This window comes from Dermochelys coriacea, chromosome 2 (genome assembly GCF_009764565.3).
Source record: "Dermochelys coriacea isolate rDerCor1 chromosome 2, rDerCor1.pri.v4, whole genome shotgun sequence".
Lineage (NCBI taxonomy): Eukaryota > Metazoa > Chordata > Testudines > Dermochelyidae > Dermochelys > Dermochelys coriacea.
This window is the reverse complement of record NC_050069.1, coordinates 123,483,073-123,504,762: the sequence shown is the minus strand read 5'-3', so window position 1 is coordinate 123,504,762 and position 21,690 is coordinate 123,483,073. Positions and strand designations below refer to the sequence as shown.

The following is a 21,690-nucleotide window of genomic DNA, read 5'->3' as shown; positions in this document are numbered from 1 at the left end:
ACACTGTTGACTCATATCCAGCTTCTCGTCCACTATAACCCCTAGGTCCTTTTCTGCAGAACTGCTGCCTAGCCATTCGGTCCCTAGTCTGTAGCGGTGCATGGGATTCTTCCGTCCTAAGTGCAGGACTCTGCACTTGTCCTTGTTGAACCTCATCAGATTTCTTTTGGCCCAATCCTCTAATTTGTCTAGGTCCCTCTATAATCCAGTCCTACATTAGGAAATCAGAGTATGTCCAGTGCTGGATCGAGTATCATTGCCCAGGCCCAGCTGCATTCTTGCTGCTAAGCTGGGCACAATCAGGAGCTGTACCTTGGAAAGTGGAGAAGAGTGGAAAGAAGATGGCTCATGGCTATACAAGATGGTTTATGATGATCAGTAGTAGCCTCCTTGGCTCAGGTGCACCTAAGCTTCTGTTGGTTAGCAATCAGATATAGTAATTTCAGTTGAACTCAGGCTTTAGTCTCACAAAGTTGAGCAAAGTAAATTATTCAGATTTGGTTCTCTTCTTTTTTGTTCCTAGCCATCTGTGACTTCACAATGGGCTCCATTTCTCAAGCAATTACTGAAATGGGCCTTGATCTTTACAATGAACTGAACAAAAATGCTGCAAACAAAAATATCTTCTTCTCCCCTATGAGTATCTCTACTGGCCTGGTCATGGTCCTTTTGGGTGCCAGAGGTAACACTGCTAATCAGATGCAAACGGTAAGTGTCAACAAAACACATGTACATGCTTTTATATTTTACATGCTTTTTTCTGCTAAGGCAAACATTAAAAGTAATGACAAACTATGTGAGAATTTTATTAAAAAGTGCATTTTCCAAGGATAATGCAGAATTAAGAAAAGAAACACTGTTTTCAAAATTGCTGCATCATAATTTCTATCACCTGCTTGTAGTGTCTGACTAATGATATGATTAGGATTCAGCGGCGTAGAGGCAGGGCTTAACTCACATGGTGACATGGCAGTCTGCCACCATTCCCTTGCCACCATCTTGGGCTCCATTTTAAAAATAATGTTTTTAGTAGTTATGTTTGTCAAGAAATCCTTAAAACTTATAACCAGTGCAGAGATGTCTGCAGAAAGCCTGGAGCAATTGTTCTGAGAGGTGTGAACTATCCTGTTCATTTTAGTGAGGTGTTAGCTCAGCTGCTCAATGTTGACATTTTGGGGTCTAATTTTCTGAAGTGCTGAGCCCCACAGCTCCTTTTAAAGACAAAGGAACCCGCAGAAGGTCTACTTCTCTGAAAATTAGGCCCTCAAGTTTTTCACTGCTCATCAGAAAGTCAGAAAAGACAGAGTTTAGTTTGCCACTGTGTAGGACTCATCCTCTCAGAAAGCCCTTCAAACTTCCTGTCCACTAGCAAAGTTGTAAGAGTTGGTCAGAAATCAGGATTTTTTTCCTCTGTCAAAAAAGTTTGCCTTTTCAGCCGAAAACCAAAATATTTTAGCCAAAAGCTGCTGAAAAACCAAAAACGTGGTCAAAAACTTCTGAAAGACTGAAAAATTTTACTTCAGGTGTTTTTGGTTTGCTGACATCAACAGTAATCACCTTTTGAAGGAAACAGACGCTTTCCACAAAATTTTGTTTAACTGAGACCCCAATTTTCCTTTTTTTTTTTTAAGGAAAATTTCAACCAGCCCTTTAAAGGATGTCCTTTTGTTTAAGCTACCTACCAATAAGTGGCTCTAGAGTGTATTTACAAATATTGTAGCATCTACATTGTGTGGGCTGTCCTTTAAAAAACAAAAAACTAAATTTTGTCCTGTATTTTCATATCAGTCCCCTTTATTTCCTTGAAACGATAGTCATCCTCTCAAACAAAAAATGGGAGAGGACTTGATTCTACTCTTACACCAGTATTAATTTGTAGTAGTTGCACTATAGTCAGTGGATTTATTTTGCTGTAAAACTGATGTGAGATCAGAATCAGGCTTTTAGTGTGTGAACCACTTCTTAGTCTTAATCTTAGATTTGAAGAAAAATTCAGAATAAAACTATGAAATGCTGGATTACTTAAAATTAGACTATGGGTTAAGAACAATGGGCTGCCTCCTCAACTGTTTCAAATTGGTAGAGCACCATTCAAGACAGGTCCCCGCAGTTCAGATTTGACCCAGTGATTTAATCTCTTTATTTAGAAGAAGATATTGAGAACCATAAAGATAGGAAAACCTTCTGACATATTCAGAAGTACCTAGCAACATCCTAATTCAGTAGAAGTAAAAGGGCTTGGATTCTAGAAACTCTATGATATGGACCCTTTAATTATCTTTACCAATCGAAGTCTAGCACAATTTTTCAACCTAGGTGCCAAAAGTAGGTTCTTAAATCCATATTTATGTACATAAATTGCTGAGCAGCACGAATCCCACTGAAGTCAAGAGAACGTGCAGTATATGATAAAGATGTGAACAAATTAGAGAAAGTCCAGAGGAGAGTGACAAATAATAAAAAGGTGTAGAAAACCTGACCTATGAGGAAAGGTTAAAAACACTGGGCATGTTGAGTCTTGAGAAAAGAAGACTGAAGGGGGAACCTGATAATAGTCTTCAAATATGGTAAGGGATATTATAAGAGTATGGTGATCAATTGTTCTCCCTGTCCACTGAAGGTAGGACAAAAAATAATGGGCTTAATCTGAAGCAAGGGAGATTTAAATTAGATATTAGGACAAAGTTTCTATCTATCCGGATGGTTAAGCTCTGGAATAGACTTCCAAAGGAGGTTGTGGGATCTCCGCCACTGGAGGCACAAGAGCAGACAAGACAAACACCTGTTGGATGGTCTTGGTTTCCTTGGACCAGTCTTATTGCAGGAGGCTGGAAGAGATCAGTGTTTCTCAACCTTTTTGATACCAGCTTGCTGCCTTCCTAAGTGTGTCAGGAAGATCTCAGGACCTGGCGCTGGTCCATGGATAGGTTGTTGAGAAACACTGGACTAGATGACCTCTTGAGGTCCCTTCCAGCCCTACATTTCTATGATTGGTATTCTTAGGTTACCATGTGCTGAACCTGACTGCTGGGCAGAGCTTGCTCCCTTTTCACCCACCCAGCGGCCTTGACAGCTATACTGAATACGCTTATGTTGAAACAGGGATGGAGTTCCAATCATCCCCAGAAAGGGGCTAATACCTCCTCTTCTTTCTGAATTCAAGTGTCAATCTCAAATTGAGATTCACACCTTGAACATTTTCAAAATGAAAATTTTGTTTTCCTGTCAAAATGACTAATTTAGAAACAATTTACTTATAGTTAAAAATGTAAAGTAGAACTTGAAGTGTTTCAAAATCGTCAGAACAAGATGTTTTGATTGACTCAAAATGATTTTTTTTTTTTTGCTTGTCGGTTCAAAAATTTTAGATTTAGACATTTTATCCCAATTTGGGACTGGAAAAATCTCAAAATCTCAAATATTTGTCAGGACAGGAAAACTGTTTCCTGCTCAGCTGGTATCTAATGTAACAAGTGTCTTAAGATAAGAAAAAGCCTTTCTGTGGAATGCATTTATGCTGCTTACAGCTGCCGTAATGTTACAATTTCAATCACAGGTTCTTCATTTGAATAGAGCTGCAGTAAGTGCAAACCTTGGAACTGGGCCTGTCTCGGAAAGTGGGATGACAGAAGCTGAGCCCAAACATCTCAATGAAGGGCAATATCATGAACTTCCTCACTTCCCAAATGGTACTTCTTCTGAACAAGATAGAGTAGCATTTTCATAGTTGTAAGGGGAGCTGCAGGCTGTATAATGGCCAGTGACAGCCATTAGAGGAGTCAGGATCACAGGCAGGAGGCCACTGTAGTATACTAAGAAATACTTGACCTGGAGGTCATGATTGATTGATTAAGGGCCCAGTCCTGGAGAAATCAGTGCGCGCACGCACACACACACACACACACACACACACACACTCTCTCTTTCTCTCTACTAAGAGCCAGGGGAGCAATTCCCCTGCTTTTGTACACTTACTCATGCTAGCTCCCAATGATAGCGATACTCAAACATCTGTATAATGTAACTATCAGTCCTGTTATTTAACTTTATACAAATTAACAAAGAGAAAATTAAGTGTCTTTATTTCTACTTCGTTTGAAGCTGCCTCCTTCCCCGATGTGACTTGGTTGGAGGAATCCACACAGAGTTCCAGACACTCCTTTCCAACTGAAAAATCTCAACAAGAGCTATGTATTGAGCCTGGCCAACGTCTGTTTGCACAAAAGGGATATAATTTTCACCAGGTAAGTTACCTGTGTTTGTTACACTGAGAATTGAATCAAAGCTCACCTTTATACCAGAGATTCAGGGATGCCAACTGTTGTTATTTATTCATAAGTTTCACAATATTTGGCTGTTTTCCTTAAAGCCCTAACTCCTGGACTTACGATTCGGTGAAAATCTCAGCTTTGTGTTTTGTGTTGTTTAAGCAAGCTTCTAGTCCTCAGGAAACTTGAAAACAGACCCCAAGTACCCTAGAGGCTAGAAACCAGAAGGCAAAGAAAAAGGAATCCAAACTTTTGTTAATTAAAAAAAAAAAAGATGTTTGGTGGGAGTTGGCTGCCTAATTCCTCTTTGTGGCCTTGGGAAATCTTCCGTCATGGTCAGGAGACTTTTCCCTTTTTGTCACTACGTTAGTGGGCTGAATGCACCAGATCTCAACATAAATAATAACAACAGTAACTTTCTATGTCTGATCTAATCCTTATTTTTACACTTATTGTAGATAAGCAATTCTCCATGAAAAATCACCAATGTAATAAGGGTCCAGTTCATGATTGTACTATAAGGCAATTAGCTCCATCCAGATGCTCAATGAATAAACTTCTAGTGCTTTAGTTCCCTATCAAATTCAGTCCTGAACAAATTGTAAAAGAGCAGGGCTTTTTTCTAATTGGCTTGAGTGACCCAGTTCATATGGAGGATCTGGTTTATGGATTCTAACATTAATTAATGATCTTTATTTTACTGTACAGCAATATTTAGAAGGCACTAAGGAATTATATGGAGCAATGCTGCAAACAGTTGATTTTGAAACTGCTACGGAAGCAACCAGACAGACGATAATTCCTGGGTTGAAAGCAAGACACAAGGTAAGAAAGCATAGGTCGGATTGTCATTCGCTTTTCTCACCGTTTCAACAAAAGAAGAATCAGGATTGAAAGCAAAAGGTTTCCACCTCTGTGGGTGTGTTTGTGTGTGTGTGTGTGTGAGTCCTCGTCTAAATATTTTAACATTAAAAATATGAATTTGCTATCACATTCTCATTTTATGACATTGCTTACATATCCTGGTTTATGGCAAGAATATGGGTCCACAGTGCTGGGGCAACAAATGGGGGCAACAGAAGCTGGGGTCTAGCTGTGAGGTGCAGCAAAGCCAGGGAATGGGAGAAGACGATCAAGAGTCTGATCACGTGGAAAGTAGAGCCTACAGAGGAATGCCCAGGGCGTGGATGATATCCTAACTGCCCGGGAGGGTCACCTCATGAGTAACTTACATTTTTCGTTACCATCTCATTAAGAACCCTAACATGAGTAATGATCTCTTGCACACTGGCTTGAACAAATATATGGGCAAATTCCCTTTACCTAGGCTGCAGTCTCACCTAGCAAAGAATAATCAAGCTTTGAAATTTCCAAGCTGAATGTGGACAGAATGGCCCAGGAGATTGGTTTTGAGCAGTGGAGCTTTTTCTCTAATCGAGATTTGTCTTTGTCTCTGTAAACAAGTCAGTTGTGACTAGAAGTTATCAACTGATGACTGTCCAGTGACCCATGTGGAAAGAGTGTTGTTTTCAGTCAGGTTCCTAGTATCAGAACCTGAGGTTCCACCTTTCAAAAGCAGCCTCACAACACTGGAAATGCATGCTTGTGCAGAGAACCAGCCCAAGGGCTTTGCATCAATTAACTACAACTTCAGTCCTCAGAATGGAAGTAAAAACTACACAGATTATTACCAATCCCCAGAGCCATTCTGTCCATATTTGGAATAAAAAAATGCAACTGAAATGGTCCTGGGCCCCTACACAGGGGTGAATGTCTGTACCCTCATTGAATGAGATGGATTTTGTGAATTATCTACTTAATCCTTCTAAATCAGGGCTGAGTCATATTAGTAGCAATGCACAGAGAAGCTTACAATGCAGCTGGCTATTTCATCCCTGTTGGTGGAAAAAACGGAAAGATTTAATTTGCAGAGCCAAGAACTAGATTTTCCACATGTTAAATTAACCTTGCAAATAAATAAATATTGATAAATGACAATTCAGCTAGATCTATCTGTCTCGAATAATAATGTAGATTTAGCTTGTTTTTCTCTGACTGTTTTTTTAAGGTAAAATTAGGGAACTTTTTGTTCCTGGTGTTATTGACTCAACTGCTGTGCTCGTGCTAGTGAATGCAATCTACTTCAAAGCAACCTGGGAATACAAGTTTGAAGAAAAACACACAATGCCAAGAGACTTTAGGATAAACCAGGTACTGTAGCAGAATTCTATATTTCTAGCTTTGTTTATCTTAGACACCTTCACCAATGTCACTGCAGAGCACAACTTAGATATGGACCTACAGACACTGGCATATTAACCTTACAAGCAAAATGAGGGTATATATTAAGCATAACCCGACTCTTCTACTATATGAAAGATGTTTTTCAGTAGAGGCCAGTGATCGAAGTGAATGAAGAAAACAAGAGCAAAAACTGTAGCAATGTTAGCTGCTTAGTACGCTACAAACTTGGAACATGGTATAAACACTAGGATACAGATTTATTTATTTTTAACTGCACCATCACTTCCCATAGGCCATGATCCTGGAAAGACTTACACATGTAAGTAATTTCAGCATAGGTCCATGACTCGTGAGTTAAGTTGAGCACATGCAGAAATTTGAGCTTCGACTTCAGAATCTTAAGTCCAGTCCTGCAGGTGCTAGTAACACCAGATAAGTGCCAGAAATCTTAGGGAAGGAAGGTCGGGTTTAGCCATGAATTGGTTTATGGTACTAGTGATGTCACACACAACTGGCAGAGAAACAAGAAAATCTGAAGTTCAGATTTCTCACAATCTTAAGGCCAATTATGATCAGATTTATGAATTGTTCATTCTACTTTAACAAAAAGCATAAGTTTTGGGACTTTAAAAAATAAAATCAGCAACAAATGCCCATTATACTTCACATTGAAAGGCAAACTGCAAAGCATAAACAAAACAAACACCACGAGGTTTGGGTTTGCTTTTCTATCAGGGTCCAAAAAAGCCCTTTTTAAAGAAAAAAAAAATGGTAACTTTTTTCTTTGTTTGCCATAGGATTTCAGGGAATGTCAGCTGGCGTTCCTGTTAGCTGACGCGTCTTATGAGGCCTCAGTGGCCCAGTTTCAAAAAAAGTGGTATGAACTGGAGAGAAGGTCACTAATGATGGAGAGTTACACCGTCATGGTTAACAAAAGAAAAGGAGTACTTGTGGCAACTTAGAGACTAACAAATTTATTTGAGGCATAAGCTTTCGTGAGCTACAGCTCACTTCATGCATCTGATGAAGTGAGCTGTAGCTCACGAAAGCTTATGCTCAAATAAATTTGTTAGTCTCTAAGGTGCCACAAGTACTCCTTTCTTTTTGCGGATACAGACAAACACAGCTGCTACTCTGAACTATCAGTTAACAATTGGCCAGATATTCATATAGATTGGAACCCATTACAATCCTAGATCCAAATTCTCCAGTCATTAGGAAACTTCCAGGGACCTCAGCTAGAGGAAAAACAAAATAGATAAGACGAGACCTGAATTTCTACAGTAATAAAACAGGCAGATTTTTGTTGAGAGTCCTGTTTAAATCTTCTTTACACATTAAAAAAACAAAAAAAGGTCAGCAACCTATATTCCCACCCACCCCTTAGCAGGATTAAGAGATTAGCAAGATGGTGTTGCTAGAATATCTAATGGGTTCATTTATATCCAAAGGGTTTACTATTTCTTCAGAATATGGAAAAAGAGTCTGTTCTATAGCTGAGAACAGTCAATGGTTTTGTGAGCACCATATCACGTACAAATCTCAGCTACACCTTTTTATTTTAATACAAATTAGCAGGGAGGAGAATTTTATTGAACAGTAAAAGAGGGTGTCACCTTAAAGATTCTTCTCTGAGCAAATTGGTTACACCTAAAATAAGACTTGAGCAACAACCTAAACAAAAGACATAAAAAAAAAGGATGAGACGTGTATTAAAGATGGTAACTTCTAGAAGATGAATGATATGAATGAATGACTGCCAGAAAACCTAGATATGATTAAAAGAAAAGGAGGACTTGTGGCACCTTAGAGACTAACAAATTTAATTGAGCATAAGCTTTCGTGGGCTTTAGCCCACTTCATTAGATGCATAGAATGGAACATAGAGTAAGTGTGTATATATATATTTACACACACACACACACACACACACAGAGATAATTGGAAGTTACCATACAAACTGTGAGAGGCTAATTAGGTAAGATGAGCTATTATCAGCAGGAGAAAAAAAACTTTGTAGTGATAATCAAGATGGCCCATTTAGACAGTTGACAAGAAGGTGTGGGGATACTTAATTTAAGGAAATAGATTCAATATGTGTAATGACCCAGCCACTCCCAGTCTCTATTCAAACCCCCCCAAAAAAGGAGAACTTGTGGCACCTTAGAGACTAACAAATTTATTTGAGCATAAGCTTTCGTGAGCTACAGCTCACTTCATCGGATGCATGAAGTGAGCTGTAGCTCACGAAAGCTTATGCTCAATAAATTTGTTAGTCTCTAAGGTGCCACAGTACTCCTTTTCTTTTGCGAATACAGATTAACACGGCTGCGACTCTGAAACCATTCAAACCCAAGTTAATGGTATCAAGTTTGCATATTAATTCAAGCTCAGCAGTTTCTTGTTGGAGTCTGTTTCTGAAGCTTTTCTGTTGCAAAATTACCACCCTTAAATCTTTTACTGAGTGACCAGAGAGGTTGAAGTGTCTCCTACCAGTTTTTGAATGTTATGATACCTGTTATTAAGCTCTGTCTTGTGGGGACAAGGTACAAACAAATGGGGGACCTTCCTGAGTTGAAGTGCTCAGGATTCTAGGAGACAAACTATGGTTTGGTTGCACGGTTCAAAAACAGGGAGGTTACACTTTTACGGCTTGTCAGACATCAGCATTTTTTCCAATCTAAGTCATTCCACAGCTCTTCCTGTGTGGAGCCTCTGAAGAAGCTGTGTCACAGGCAGAACAGGGAGGGCGGAAGTCTCCCTTCCAGAAAGCTTCTATTCTATGGCTTTCAGCAACATTACAATTCTCCTTTACCTAACAGTGCCATAGAGATGTTACTTAAATGACTGGTTAGCAATGATTTTCACCTTTCCTGTGTTGTTTTATTCAAGCCAAGTATTTCCAATGACATACAATGTTTGAAAGATAGCAGGAAGGTAAACTGAACCAGTCAGGGTGTGTGTATTTTCCTTGATGTTGCTATTTGAGTACTGATCCCACTTATGCTGGTTTTATACCAGCATAACTCCAGTAGACCTGATTCTCCTCCCACTTAGTCAGTTAAAACTGGTGTTTCATGGAAACAAAATAGTGGGGGCTCAGCACCCTTCAGCCACCCACTGATCAGCTGTTGGCGTCAGGCAGGAGACGCTGGAGGGATGGCGCAGAGGGGGTGGGAAGAGGCGGACCAAAGGTGGGGGCTTGGGAGAATGGATGGTGTGGGGCAGGTGCTCAGGGCAGAGTGAGGGTGAAGCACCCTCCCAGAAAGAAGAAAGGCCTAGTTTCCCCTACCTTTGCATCCTGTTCTCCTCCACCTCGTGTGTTTATTAAAACAAGAGAAGTCAATAACCTTCACACATCGGGACGGAGAGTAAAAAATAATTCTCTTTTTCATCAAAGAACGGTTGCTGAAACATGGGAGACCAATATTTCACCTCCTGCAAAAGGAAACAAACTTTAATAGGTTTTAATTAAGTTTGTTTTGCATAATCACTCAATTCCAGTTTCACTGTAAATGCTTGTTTTAATGTCTCATTCCTTCTTGTGTTTAATTAATAAACTTTCAACTTTAGAATGAATGTTTTTGGGTGATTGTCAAGGAACAGAGTAAATCCAAGCCATCTGCAGAAAATGACGCATCGTGGGACAGAATGAAAGAGTTGATAAACATTTATCTCTTTCGGCCCTTGATATCAGTTCAACAGCCCCACTGACTTTCAATGATAGTAGGCTCCTAAGTGCCTTAATAATGCTTGAAATGGGACTTAGGCGCCTAAACCTTTCACAGTTTTTGAACATTTTACCCTAAGTTAACATTGCCAGACCACTTGTCTATGATCTGCATTAGGTCCAACTTCTTGTCTCCATTATACTACTTTAATCTGCAGTAATTCCACTGAAGTCAATGGAGTTACTCTGGAATTACATCAACGCTCTGAAAGCAGAATTTGGCCTTTGCACTGGAACTCAGCTGCCTGATTTTTGAGAGTTGATTCTATACCAGAACAGTACTGACTTCAGTAGGGCTATACTGATTTACAGCAATGTTTGAGATCCACATCAGGCCCGGGATCTTTAGGTGTGAAAGATCTACTACATCCTCATTTGTTCAGTTTTCAGCACCTTCTGTCTGTTAAATGATAATCTCATTTAAACACTAGCTTGAGCAATACTTGCTATGCCTTGATTTATAGTTTTTCATTTACTAATATAAATGACTTATAAAATATTTATCCTATCTGCAACCAGTGTTCTGTGAGCACTTCACATTGTCTTTTGTCAAATGCAGGAGGGCACTGTCAGTTGTATTTATGTATTTCTTTTAAATAGAATGAGAGCAAATCTGTGCAGATGATGTATCAGAAAGACACATTTAAAATGCCCACATACAGGAGATGAATGCTCAGATTCTTATGATCCCTTATGCTGGAAAAGCACTGAATATGTTCATACTTCTACCTGATGACATCATTGGTCTGGAACAGGTAAAGGACATTACATCACTGAATATCTGTGAAGTAGCCATGTTGGCTCTCCTTTTATCTGAATTAAACTTGGATAAAGATGTGAAGTGTTCAGAACTTCTCAGTTCCTTTGTCATTATCATGATCTCTCTTTTGGACCCTATAGGTTGAAAGGGCAATGACTTATGAGAAATTAACACGCTGGACTTCCTTGGAAAGTATGAGAGAGAGAGAAGTGGAGGTGTATTTGCCCCGTTTCAAACTGAAATACCTTTGAGCTCAACTTACCTTTACAAGATGGGGATGATTGATGTCTTTGAGCAATCAAAAGCTGATCTCTCTGGAATGGCTCCCTCACAACGGCTGTTTCTGTCAAAGGCTGTCCACAAGGCCTATGTGGAAGTTAATGAGGAAGGCACTTTGGCAGCAGCTGCTACAGGAAGTGTTGTTGAATAGATCCTATCCATCTGGTGATCTGTTTATGGCTGACCATCCTTTCCTTTTCTTTATACAGCATAATCCCACCAATACCATACTTTCTTGGGAAAACTCTGCTCTCCTTAAAATCAAGGCAATTTCTACCTCAGCAAGCACAGACAGATTTGTTATATTCTTCTACATGAATACTAGGACAGGTTTATATTCTTAGTGTTTTATAATCCTTTGAAATAACAAGCTAAGAATTTTGGTGATGGCTCTTTAGATCCTTTCCATAGAGAGGAGAGAATTAGGGTCCATTTCAGGTGCACAGGACATTCCGACAAAGCAGAACCTTTTGCTAAATAGGTCAGCAGATCAGATGAGCTCAAATTCAAGAAGTACTTGGCATAGCACCTTCATGCTTATGATCAGCGTAGTTATAACGGAGCTTATTCTGTTATTATTTTAACCAACCCACATACTACCCAATTGCAGCTCATGTGGCATCTTTGAACCAGGTCTTAAAACATCGTCGGCCAGATTCTTGATCCCAACTAAGAACACTTCATAGCAAAGCAGGCACACAGTTGCTCTGAAAGTGTAGCCAAGGACTCCTGTTGGTAGGTCCTAGGCCCTATGTCATTTCCCCTCCCTCGTCCACATAGGGTACGTCTACAAACAACTTAAACAATCGAGTCTGGCCCAGATCAGCTGACTGAGGTTCGCGGAACTCTAAAACTGCTGTGTAGATTTTTAAGCTTTGGCTAGAGCCTAAGCTCTGGGACCCCATAAGTGGGGAAGAGTCCCTGAGCCTGAATGTCTACACAGCAAATTTTAGCCCCTCAGCCTGAGCCCAAGTCAGCTGACTCACGCCAGCTGCAGCTGTGCTGAAGGTCCTTTATTCCAGTGTATACATCTCCCTAGAGGACATGGTGGGGTTAGAGAAAGGAAAAGTGACTAGTGCTCCACTGATCTGGTCCCTATGTCACGTTGTTACTGCAGCCATTCTAATTTAGGACAGTGATTAGGATGCATTAAATCAGCATAGGGGCTGTTTGGGGCCCTGGCCAGCCCAGTATCAGAAATAGAAAAATGTAGAGAAGGGTCACATTTCTCCCTACCCCTCTTTCTGCGCTGTGTGCCAAGTCTGTACTTGACTCAGATGGCAGTCCAGCCTGAAATTCTCTTTTCTCATTCATATTCAAATAAGAAATATTTCCCTACAGCAAATAACCATGTATGTGCATAAATGCAACGCCTTACTGTGATAATGGATGCTTGATTTGTCTTTGTGCTATTTTACACTACATAAAAATCATTGCACATAAAGTCCCCCCACCCTCTTTTTTTTTTTGGCACATAAACCCACAAGATTTCAGTTTACAAAGGTTTAAACAGGAGAATGATGCAATGTGACTTGGGTGTGTCTTATCTATAGGTATCTGAATTTGTCTCATAGCTGGAGTTGTTTTATTATAGCAGCACATAGGCCCCATATCACAACTGCAACTCCTATCACAGCTCAATGGCTACCCAGTGTACCACACTGGCCTGGTTCGTATGGTCTCACAATCACAACCATATGCTAGGTTGTAACCCTTTCATCATTGTATTATATCCTTACAAAGTATAACAGTGTATGCAAGGCTTACAGTAGGAGAAAGCTTCCGTGCAGCCATCACTCCTCAGCCCAAACTCACCCTCTAAACTTAGAGTCATAGGATTAGAAGTGACAGAAAGGGTCAAGCTTCCCCTTCCTGTTCCTCCCACTGATAGCCTTTCAGTTACTGAGCCCATTGCCCGATTTGTCCAGCAATTGTCATCCCAGTGTTAGTAATCCCCAACAGAAATCTTAATTGGCTTCAATTAAGCCTGCACTCTTCCCAGTGCTGCAGCAACCTCCATGACCAGGGTGCTACTAATAGTGCCCTGTCACAGAGCCCCATCTGTACACATTTTAGAAGATAAGTTCTTCAGGGCAGGAGTTGCAAGACAAAAACAGGGGGGGGAATGGAAGTGCCATCTCTGCTCTACAGATGGGGAACAGAGACAGAGATTAAAGATTTTCCCAAGAATATACAGGAAGTTTGTGGTAGAGCAGGAAATTTAACCCAGATCACCTGTATTCCAGTCCCACATCAGAATCCCCAAACCATCCTTCCAGGGGTATGTTATTATCAGAGGCATGAAAGTACAAAGTCCAGAAATGAGGCCAGGAAAAAAAATAGAGGAAATAGTCCACTACTCATGATCAACAAGCACTTACTATACTGTATCTAAGGGCATTTATCATTCTAAGTCCTACGGGCTTAGGCATTTAGCCATGCCAAACTGTTTCTCCATGTTTCACTCTGTACAAGAGCCACCCCACAATATTTGTTACCATATCACATTCATGTGCACTATTGCAAGGCAACTTTGAAGGAAAATGAAAATCACTAGTTATGGTTATGATTTGGTATTGTCTCTTGCAGTCACAGAGACTGTAGTAAAGAGGCAGGTATGAACTGGGAGAAGGTCACTAATGAGGAAGTTACACATCAGTTAAAAAGTCATTGGCCAGATATTCATGTAGATTGGAACTCATTACAATCCTAGACCCAAATTCTCCAGTCATTAGGCAACTTCTAGGGACCTCAGCTAGAGAAAATCTTTAAAAAGGCTACCAGATTGGCCTAGAAAGGAGTGAAATTGGTACATTTCATGGAATTTCATCTTACTTATTGGTCTTGACCCAATATTCATCCCATAAATGGGATTCTTCCCACAAGCTAGATTGGGCCTATAAAAAAAAAAGCTTCGCTATATTTACAGTGAAGTTTCACTCTGCCATGGTAATTCTTTGGAAGGCAACAATTATCAACTAATAGACATGAATTAAGTGCACCATGCCACTGCTTAATATTACTTAGGCATCTAATCTATGTGTGCAGAGTGTGACAGTATATTATTACTGGTTTATCCAGCCCAACTTTAAATGATTCAGGCAATGGATCCTCCAGCCTTGCAGCGACAAAGTGCCCAGTCTTTGCTGAGCAACAAAGCCAGTAGCAATGCAGTTGTTATAGATGGAAGCATCTGAACAACCCTCAGATTTTAAGCAAGACATAATGCCCCTTGTTTTAGCCAATCTCCAGGGACAGCTCCTCAGCCACTATCCATACTCTAACTCAAAGCCTGATACATGCAAATAAGTGTTTCCCATACCTGACCTGAGTTATTTTGATTTGACTTGGAAGACATTATTCCTTTTTCTCACATTTTCCGATAATGGGAAGAGAGGAAGTCTGTTCCCTTTTCATCTTTCTGTGAAAGTCAATGGCACAGACCCCATAAACTGTAGGGAATTCAGAAAATTATGGTTAAAAATGCATATAAGAGGCATTGCAACAAAATGCATGGATTAACATAAGACTGACTTAATTCATTTGTTTGCACTAATAAAGAGAAGCATTTAGTACTCCTCCCAGGACCTGTAAAGCTACTAGCAGTGCTGCATATATGCAGTGGGTGAGAGCCCCTTGCACTCTGTCCAACTCATGGGCCCCATTTAACAAGACTGTGGGTGGGAGCTGGCTTGTAGACTATAGTTTGGGCAGCTCTGGCATAAAGTACACTATAATCTTTATGGAAGTTCCTTGGAGCAAGCTCCCATGAATTACAGTTTTGTTTTCTACTAGATCAAAAAACCTTTAAGTAGACCAAAAAACTGCAAGTTTTGATGTGTACAGTTACAGCAGAAAGTAGAACTGGTGAAATCAGTTATACTAAAAGGCAATATTAAAGGGACATTCAGGTGGCAAAGTCAAACATTCAGAAGCTAGGAAATACTCAACTTAAAGTTGCCTCTGAAACCTTAATTTTGCACCTTTGTGGCTATGAAACAGTCTTTAATTACAGTAACATCACTTAAAGTAATCTTCGATCAATTAGGGAACATGCTCGTTTAAAGTTGTGCAATGCTCCACTATTACGTTGTTTGGCTGCCTGCTTTCTCCACAACTGGCAGCCTCCCCCCCCCACACAGCGCCTCCTGCTGGCAGACCCCACAGATCAGCCTTCCCTCTGCCCCCCGCCTCCTGCCAGTGGCAATCAGCTGGCTTGTGGCATTTAGGAGGCAGGAGGGAGTGGGGAGGAGCAAGGACTCGGTGCTCAGGCTCCCCTTCCCTCCTGAACACCACAAACCAGCTGATTGCCCGGGCAGGAGACAGGGGGAAGGTCGGGGAGCCTGCGCGCTGAGTCCTCATCCTCCCTCCTAAACACCACAAGCTAGCTGATTGCCCTGGGCAGGATGGAGGTGGGGGAGCAAGGACTCGGCGCGCCCCCCTTCCCTCCCCTACCTCCTGCCCGCGGTAATCAGCGGGCTTGCCGCGTTCGGGGGGGGGAGAAGCGAGGATGCAGAGTGCAAAGTAAAGGGGGGGGAGAAGAGGTGGGTCAAGGGTGAGGGTTTGGGGGAAAGGGTCGAGTGGGCAGGCTGAGGGTTGAGTGATGGCGATCCTGACAGGGAACGCAGCTCCAAAATAATTAGGGGAGTTGGTCATCTAACGACTTGCTATAAAGAAATTTACCAAGAAAAAAAAAAGGAAATAAAAAAACAATCTCTAGATGTGTTTTTTCGAGTTCAGAAAGTTCAGCAAGAGGAGCAGCCAGACAATCCACCCTCTTCCACTCTCTGACTCCACCACCTCAACCAAGCTTCATACTCAGCAATGATGATTGCAGTATTAAACTGCATGTTTAAAATGTATATAATGCCTTTTGTCCCGCAAAATTTTTTCCCCCTAGAATCTAACTCCCCTTTATTTATAATCATTCTTATGGGGAAATTGGATTCACTTAAAGTCACATTTTTCAGGAACATAACTACAACATTAAGAGAGGAGTTACTGTACCTGATACGAATACCCAAACCCAAACCAAACCCCCAGTAAGTCCATCCTGTGGAACCATCCTGACTCCCATCTGGCTCATCAACTGCACTGCAATGCCAAGCAGGCACCGCAGCAGGCTTTTTGAATAAGAGGTTTTCAGATTTCAGCTGAAAACCAAAATGTTTTAGGTTTTGGGCTAGGACATAAAGTCAACATCTGCTGCACAAAGCTGGCGCTTTTTGTAAAATCTTTTAGTCAATGTCACAGCCCCAGTCAACATCCCTCTGAGATTAGACTACTTGATACCCCTTCTTGGAAGTGACCTCAGCCCGATGGCCACTGCTGAACCCCCACAGGCAAGCTCACTCTGCCCACAGCTCCGCCCTCCCAGTGGGCACTCTGGTTTACAGTTTAACCCTTCTGGGGAACCCTTGATGAAGCCAATAAGACACTTTGCAGAGGGATTTCTAAACCAATCCAGTATCGCCAACCCCCCAGGCTCAAAAATCATGAGTCTGTCCCCTAGCCCAATGAGCTTTAAGGGGAACGGAGAGAAATAAATTTTGTATTTATTTTAATCTGACTTTTGATATTTGACCTCCATTGCTCATTTGTGTGTGGTGTGTGTGTGTGTATATATTAGCAATGCCAATACTCCCATATTTATTAAAGTGATTTTCACCCCTGCTGCAGGAACTCACACTCCCTGTCCCCCACCCCGTATCAATTGTGTTTCACCCACAGCTTCACCTCTGCTCTTCCTGAAGCTTCAGGGGCTCTTCAGTCCTCTCTCCCTGGGAAGGGGGATTGCAGCAGGTCCCCCCTTTTCCCTTTATAGACTGGGGACAGCTCTGGGGGATTTTCATCCCCTTCTGCCCTTCCCAGGCCAGGTGCTGCAGGGAGAGAGGGGAGGAGCTGTCCCCATTGCTCACAGGGGGAAGGGGAGCCATCCTGAGCTGCAGGGCTCTTTTGCTTCTTCCTCATTCTCGCCTCCCCCTTGTGAGAATGGCCTCAGCTTCTAAGGAAAGGGGGACGTGAGGTCTGCCTGATTCAGGCAGTCTGGGTATTTTTCCCCCAGGTAAGCTGGAGCTTATGATGTTAACACAGCCTGGCTGCAACCCCAGCCCAACTCTTGTGAATCAGGGGAATATTGCGAGAGTTGACAGAGCTGCCAATCACACTTTCTTTTCAACAGCACAAGCAAAATGGTAGAGCTCCATGCAAAATACAGGACACTTGTATGTCATTCCCTGCCTCAGTTCCTCACCACTCCAGAATGTACCCACTCCTGCATGTCACTCCACCAGCTCAGGGGGCTCTTTCTGTTCTGGTTGGTGAGGGAAAGCGGACGCTGCTCTAAGCAGTCCTGGTCTTTGATAACTTTCAGTCCCCTCTACTGTGGCAAACCTTGTGGTCAGCCTCAAGGCACTCCTCAGGAGATCAAGATCCCACATCATGTGGGCTGTGCTTGGTTACCACCCACCTGGCCGCCAAGGAGGAGTCCAAACTCAAAAAAACTGGCTCTAAGTAGGCTATTGCCCCACCAGCTCCAGTGTTCTGACTAGTTGTAGATCATCTTGAAGGATAATCTAATTCAGAGGCACACCCCCAAGCATGACAACCCTCTCCTTATCACGATTAGTATGGTGAAAGAAGTAGAGCAAGACATCCATAAGACAGTCCCCAAAGTTTACCTTGCCTCCACATTGAACAAACAAAGGCAGAGTTCCTGTGTGAACTGGGAAAACAAAATATCTAGGTCTTTTTTCTTCAGAGGAAAGTAGCACAATTCCAATAACCTTCTCCCAGGATTTAAACCAAGTCTTTAGCTTCTATTTCCTTCAGGGAAGAGATCTGGGAAAAGTTCCAAATGATATTTAAAAAGTCCAATTTTTTTCTTTCTTCATAGAAAAGGTAAGGAAATTCCAAACAGATCTTGAACAATGATGAGCATCTTAGAAAAAAGCCCTCTGTGGCCCATCAGTTTCATACTGCTAGCTAGTCAATGTCAGATCCTAAAAGCTAACTTCCTCTTTCTTTTACCTGCTGCAGCCTGGCTCCGGAGGCCAATCAGCTCCAGCTGTTTCTTGATCCCTGCATCACAACCCTATCTGGAGTTTCTGACCCAGCTACTCTTCTGACCTTCCTGAGCCCCAGAGGGGTAGCAAATTATTCTTGTTACACAAGAATCCTTATTATTTGCACAGAAGGGTCCTCCATTTTGTAAGAAATCATTTAAAAAGTAAATACCCCATTGTGAAAGAGTGATTATATATTATAGAAATATAATATAGAAATTTATATTTTTGCAAATTTACATATATATATATAACAAAACATAACAAAATTCTAGAGTTTTGGTTAAATTGGACAGACTCTTGCAGCAACAGTAAGAAGTGCAGCAGCTTAAGTAGCTCAATTAGCAGAGTCCACACCTCAAAATGGATGCTGAAAATTGGAATATGTTCAGAAAAGAGCTAAAGAATGTTTGAGGTATGGAGAACATACCACGTTGTGAGACACTTAAGGTCAACCTGGTTAGTTTATCCAAGAGAAGGTTTAGCGTTGACTTAATCACAGTCTACATCTACCTACATGGGTATGATTCTCCATCACATGACATCTTTAAATCAAGACTGGTGATTTTTCTGAACGATATGCTATACATAGCTCAGACAGAAGTTATGGGCTTGAAGAACAGTTTAATGGGGGAGGTTCTTTGGCCTGTGTTATGCAGGAGACCAACTAGATCAGTGTTTCCCAGATGGTGGGTCCTGACCCACCAGTGGGTCATGGAAGGTTACAGATCGGTTATCACGTCCAGGGCCAGAACTGGCCTAGACAAACATATACTTCTCCCAGCCCAGCCAGTTTGGAGGGGAAGCCCTGGGGGCGTGTGCAGGCTTGGAGAGCAAGCCCACCCCTTGCTCAGCCCACAATAGCTGGGGCAGGCTTTCTTTCCAAAACCTGTCCCCAGTTGTGCTTCCCACCACACCAGACTGGGATTTGGGTTGTGGAGCCAGGCAGAGGGTACACATATGTATTAATGGATTACCAAAAAAGAAAAGAAAAGAAAATGCAGTTGGTGGTTGCCTTGGTGCAATATTTGGGAACCACTGAGCCAGATGATCATAATGGTCCCTTGTGGCCTTAAAACTGATAAATCTGTTATCCAATCTCGTGCCTTGTCAGATCTCTCAGCTACAAAATAAAACACCACTAGATAATCTCAGAACAGAAATCTGATAATTTATGCGATTGGTGCAAGTATAAAGATTCAGGTCCCAATCCTACAAAAAATTAATCACATATACAACTTTATTCATGTGAATTAAATGGGCCTTCTCATGTTAATAAAGTTATGAACATTCACTTTTCCCTAGCCACACTCTGTTCATTAATCATGGCTACTGTGACTCTATGGCAGTGGAGGAGGATTCCCAAGGGGGCCTAATCCACCATATTTAGGGCAGATTTGTGTTGGAGGATCAGTGAAATATACAGCAGAGGTAGCCTCTGACAAATAGTGTCTTATCTTTTCAGGAGTATAAGAGATAATTATATTTTATGACTAACAAAAATATTTTGTGGATTGCATTCTAATTACTTATGCAAGATACTTTTAAGAAATCGTACATTTAATAATTTCAACATATTATAATGCCAGTGGGCGTTGCAAATGCTTTATGTTCCAGCACCCTGCAAGACACCACACCAAATATCTAGCAAGTTTCAAACTTCCTCTCTACAGCCAGGTAAGCATTTCTTCTTTGTAAGTTTATGGTTTTAGTTACAGTTATGATTTGTGAAGGGAATATTTATAAATCCTTTTGCTATACCCAGTCCAGTTTAGGATTGCATGGATTAGTTCAGCTGTCCAGAATGTTACATCCCCAGTGGAGTGTGTGCTCCTGGTACATGGCTGAGGTTCAGGAGTCTATTCCTGTCTCTGCCATTATATTCCAGTGTGACTGTGGGCAAGTCACTTTGGCAAAATTTTCAGATGTGGGTGCCTAAAGGTAATCACTTAAACCCAGATTTATGTACCTAAATAAACAGCATGATTTTCAGAATGTCTGATCCCCACAGATCTTGTTGGTTTAAGGTAAGTTACGATGCATTTATATCAGTGTAAGAGCAAAATTTGGCTTGCAGAATTTCCATAAGATGTTGCAGGTGTCACCACTTTCCAAAGCATATCACATAGATTCATAGATACTAAGGTCAGAAGGGACCATTCTGATCATCTAGTCCGACCTCCTGCACAGCGCAGGCCACAGAATCTCACCCACCCACTCCTATGAAAAACCTCACCCATGTCTGAGCTATTGAAGTCCTTAAATCATGGTTCAAAGACTTCAAGGAGCAGAGAAGCCTCCCTCAAGTCAACCATGCCCCATGCTACAGAGGAAGGCGAAAAACCTCCAGGGCCTCTCCAATCTGCCCTGGAGGAAAATTCCTTCCCGACCCCAAATATGGCAATCAGCTAAACCCTGAGCATATGGGCAAGATTCACCAGCCAGATACCCAGGAAAGAATTTCTATAGTAACTCAGATCCCATCCATCTAATATCCCATCTCAGGGGATTTGGCCTATTTACCCTGAATATTTAAAGATCAATTACTTATTATGTGTCATTATCCCATCATACCCATTACATACCCACCCAATCCCATTATCCCATCATACCATCTCCTCCATAAACTTATTGAATAGAATCTTAAAACCAGATAGATCTTTTGCCCCCACTGCTTCCCTTGGAAGGCTATTCCAAAACTTCACTCCTCTGATGGTTAAAAACCTTCGTCTGATTTCAAGTCTAAACTTCCTGGTGGCCAGTTTATACCCATTTGTTCTTGTGTCCACATTGGTGCTGAGCTTAAATAATTCCTCTCCCTCTCCTATATTTATCCCTCTGATATATTTATAGAGAGCAATCATATCTCCCCTCAACCTTCTTTTAGTTAGGCTAAACATTGCTACATAAAACCATCAACTCTTGTGAAATCTGTAATTTGCCAGCTTTTGATTAGGAAAAGAAATTCTCAGCAGTCTTCTTATTTTTTCCATAACAAAGCATGTTGTACTAACAATAATACACAAATTTTCTTCTCAACTTCAGACATCAGTAAATCTGTGCATATTTTTGAAAAGAGTCCGAGATGGAAACAATATATTTAAGTAAGGAAATCATATAATGAAGGACCAGAAGGAAACTCAACAGGTCATCTAGTCTAGTGTCCTGCCCTGAGACAGGACTAAGTATAATCTAGGTCATCCCTGACTCGTTTGTCTAACTGGTTTTTAAAAACTCAGTGTTGGGGTATCAGTCCATGATCCGTTCCATCTTGCATTTTACTATGATGGGAGAACTTTCCCAGACCTGAAGAAGAGCTGTGTGTGGTTCAAAGGCCTGTCTCTC

At 41.3% G+C, this 21,690-nt stretch overlaps 1 protein-coding gene across 1 annotated transcript; it reads left to right on the top strand.

The window, feature by feature from the left end:
* The first annotated feature begins 540 nt into the window (after positions 1 to 540).
* Positions 541 to 11,924, top strand: LOC119850511 (leukocyte elastase inhibitor-like). The gene is given in 15 exon segments (XM_043508407.1): positions 541 to 708; positions 3,557 to 3,698; positions 4,113 to 4,160; positions 4,163 to 4,207; positions 4,210 to 4,244; positions 4,977 to 5,061; positions 5,064 to 5,093; positions 6,337 to 6,479; positions 10,843 to 10,888; positions 10,891 to 10,997; positions 11,143 to 11,240; positions 11,242 to 11,271; positions 11,273 to 11,425; positions 11,427 to 11,509; positions 11,512 to 11,924. Coding segments are annotated over 15 exon segments (1,242 nt in total). The 3' UTR covers positions 11,541 to 11,924.
* The last annotated feature ends 9,766 nt before the right edge of the window (positions 11,925 to 21,690 follow it).